General features: G+C 38.0%; 1 protein-coding gene across 1 annotated transcript; it reads left to right on the plus strand.

Moving 5' to 3' along the window:
* The first annotated feature begins 617 nt into the window (after positions 1-617).
* On the plus strand, positions 618-2768 carry LOC147923714 (uncharacterized). The gene is made up of 3 exons (XM_087494040.1): positions 618-1902; positions 1981-2202; positions 2293-2768. The coding sequence occupies exons 1-3, from the start codon at positions 1900-1902 to the stop codon at positions 2623-2625; spliced, it is 558 nt and encodes a 185-aa protein (XP_087350166.1). The 5' UTR covers positions 618-1899; the 3' UTR covers positions 2626-2768.
* The last annotated feature ends 852 nt before the right edge of the window (positions 2769-3620 follow it).

Below are 3620 nucleotides of genomic sequence, written 5' to 3' on the forward strand. Positions count from 1 at the left end.
TGGAGCGGGACGGCATGTTTTTTCTGTTCCAAAGTACGTCTAGGTTATATACGCATAATAATCCAAACAAAAATCATATTAAAATTCATATTTGGATTTCATACTAATATTGTACAAATGCAAAGATTATATATTTAAATAATATAATTCTAACTTATTTTTAAAAATTTAAAATTCATATGAAAATTGTGTCCCGTCACTACAAGAAAACATGGATTTGCCTACTGCAATTAGCGACTTAATTGCGATTGTTTTGCTACTCAATAGCTACACAAATAAAACAGTCACCAAAAAGACGCTAATTGGATACTAATTTATAATGTCGCATTGTAGTCGCCAATTTGCGACTAATTTGGCGACCGGTTTTGCAGTCGCCAATAGTTGCGACTACGCAGCTACTATTTAGCGACCGATTTATTTAATTTGGGCCTTAAACCAAATTTGGTCCGTAAGAAAACGGCCTAAACCTAAATAGATCTCATATATCCCGAGAAAACCCTAATCCCTCATTTCTCTTCTTCCCCGAGAAAACCCTTGATCTCAATTGCTCTCAATCGAGAACCCTAAATCTTCATCCCGTTCTTGTTTCTCTTTTGTTGTTGATGGCCGGAGTAAAGAAAAGAGCAGGAGGAAGAAGAAACTCCTCAAATCCAACCGCTGGAACCTCACAATCGGCGAATCGAAGACCAGCAAATCTTCCCAGCCAGTATGCCTTCACGCCGGCGAACCAGCAAGACCAAGATACTGATTCTCAGGGAATTCCTGTCCCAATCCTCCAGCCTCCAGCGAGACCGATGCTTCATTACGGAGACTATCCACCTCCGACAAATCTTTTCCATAACTCGAGGAGCTTTCCAGGAGCATCCCCTTCCAGCGAAGCTCCAATCAGGCGTCCTTTTCCTCAGCCACTCGCCTCTGCGACGGATCCACTAGAATTCTTGACTCCACTTTGACAGTCTCCTCATCCTTCAGTCATGAATCATCCTCGACAGTCTCCTCAGGTCTCGACTCTACCTCGACAGTCTCCTCACGTCTCAAATCATCGTCCACCATCTTCTCAACCTCGAGCTGGCTCTGGATAGCACCACAGTTCTCAAGCACAGAACTCACATCAGGAAGAAGAAGACCAAGCTGATTCTGAGGATGACGGTGCAAGGGAATCACATCTCCCAGCTGATGTACACGCTTCTTTACATGCCATGCTCGTCCAGCCAGGCCGTGAGTTGTACACCACTGTCCTCTCTCCCACATTAGAGCGTGGAACTACTTGGTAAGGATTGTTTGTGTAGATTAGATTGATTAGAGTGATTAGAATTGAAAGGATTGTTTTATTGTTTTAGTAGGTTTGTTTCATTGGATTAGAAGGTTTGTTTAGAAGGTTTGTTGTTGTTGATTTGTTGTTGATTAGATTAGTAGGTTTGTTGTTGAGTAGATTAGTAGGTTTGTTGTTGATTAGATTAGTAGGTTTGTTGTTGATTATAATTTAACTTTCGATTTGTTTGTGTTATAAGGTTTGGTAAGGACAACGGTAAGATTACCCGAAAGATTACAAAATTATTTACAAACAAGTTTGATGGGCCATATTACAGTTGGGGGTCATCTTTTGTAGAAAACACACACCTGGGATCCCTCACTAACCGGTGTCGTTCAAGAAAGTTCTATACCATTTGTCAAAACCGTATGAAAGACATGGTTTCCAAGGCAGCAGCTCAGCGAGATCAAGCAAAACCGAGTTGGATTGAGAAAACTCTTTGGAAAGAAATGTGTGACTATTGGAACACAGAAGAAGCCACGGCAAAGAGTGCAACCACTTCAGCAGCTCGAATGTCTGACCGTAATGGTCTTGGCCCTCACAAGCATGTATCAGGGCCGAAGTCTTACTTACAAATCGAACAATAGATGGTGAGTTATCCTTTTCATTGTTTAATAAGTTACATCAGATGGTTCATTATCTAACCTTTTCATTGTCTAACTTTTCAGGAAGTGGAATTGGGAAGACGCCAACTATTCCTGAAGTTTTCATCAGGACTCATACCAAAAAAGATGGGAACTTTTGTGAATAAGAAGGCGCAAGCAGTTCATGAGGCATATAAGCAAAAAAGGAAAGCTAAGTTGGATGCTATGGACAATGACGACCAAGCTGATGGTACATCACGTCGATCGGAGCTATCTCACGAAGAGGATGATGAGCTCTTTCTTCAGGTAATGTTGTTTCTTTCTAATATGCATCAATACCTTAAGTTTTTCATTTGTAAGTACTGATGTTAACTTTTTTTATGTTTTGTTATGGAGTCTACTTTCATAAACGATAGAGGAACATACTTTGGGATTGGAAGCCTAGGGAGTTTCATCAACGGCAAGCGGAAGTTCCCTGAAAGCTCTTCTACTTTCACAAGCCTGCAACAACAGCTTGAAGAAGCTAACCGCAAAATAGAGCAACAAGCAGCTCTACAAGCAGAGCGTGATGCAGAGGCTTCACGGGTTGCAGCTAAGGCTTTACGGGTTGCATCTGAGCAACAAGCAGAGATCTCACGCTTGGTGAGCTTCCTCAAGACTAACACAAACTATGTCGTCTTCCTCGAGTCTCAAACCAATGACCCAAACCTTTTTGATGTTCAAAGTTAGGTTCCTTCACTATCCCTCCTTCCTTTATGATTATGAAAACTTTTGTAATATTTGTGACTTGTACTCTTGTTATGTTTGGATGTAAAACTAAACTTATGTGTTTGTTTAATTTCATGTCTGTTATGTTTTAGTTATAGTTTTCATAATCAGTTTTGTTATTACAAAATCAAATAATTCGTTTTTACCAGAATTTTTTTAAAAACATGATAATTAAACAGTCGTAAAACAGTCACCGAAACGTACACAAAACATTAACCAAAACAGTCGCAAATGAGTAACCAAATCAGTTGTTAAAGAGTTGCAAATTCAGTCGCAACTTTAGCGACTGTTTGGCGAGGGAAGAACGACCACAATTATCAGTCGCCAATTAATAGTTCCGTGTCGACTATTTGGCGACTGATTATTTTAGCGACACACTGTTTAGCGACTACGTAAATCAGTCGCTAATTAGTCGTAACTAAGTAGTTTGCGACAGTTTAGTGACTGTTTTTGTAGTCGGTAAATCCATGTTTTTTTGTAGTGCGTGGTATAACATGAATTACTTCCTAGTTTGATATATTATTTGTTAATATTTTATACACTTGACGGTAAGGAAAACGGCTTGTATTACATATAATTTTTGACTTCGTATGATTGATTTGCATTTTTCTATAGATGGAGGGTTAAGCTACAACAAATGGCCACGTCGAGTTTTTTTTGCCAAAAGCCCAAATGAAATGAACAAAAGTTGCAATAATCATAGGAAAACTATTTTTATACACTCAGTATTTTGTGATTTGATGTATCCAATTTCATCATATATACAGTATATAGATTAAGAAATTGTGTATATATATAAGTTAGGTAGATGGTCAATATGTTACTTAACTAAAAAATCCAAAAAATCAGAACATATTCTTTAAATCAGAATTTCAAAACCTAACAAATACTATATATAATATAGAAAAATAATTTTTTAAAAATTTTCTAGCAAAAACTTAAAATTTAAAATATAT

This window comes from Camelina sativa, chromosome 17 (genome assembly GCF_030686135.1).
Source record: "Camelina sativa cultivar CO46 ecotype springtype chromosome 17, ASM3068613v1".
NCBI lineage: Eukaryota > Viridiplantae > Streptophyta > Magnoliopsida > Brassicales > Brassicaceae > Camelina > Camelina sativa.

Bases quoted from the DNA above. Each gene is read 5' to 3' on its own strand.
- LOC147923714 (XM_087494040.1), top strand. The intron at 2,203-2,292 runs GTAATGTTGTTT...TTTGTTATGGAG, and splicing joins ATGATGAGCTCTTTCTTCAG to TCTACTTTCATAAACGATAG.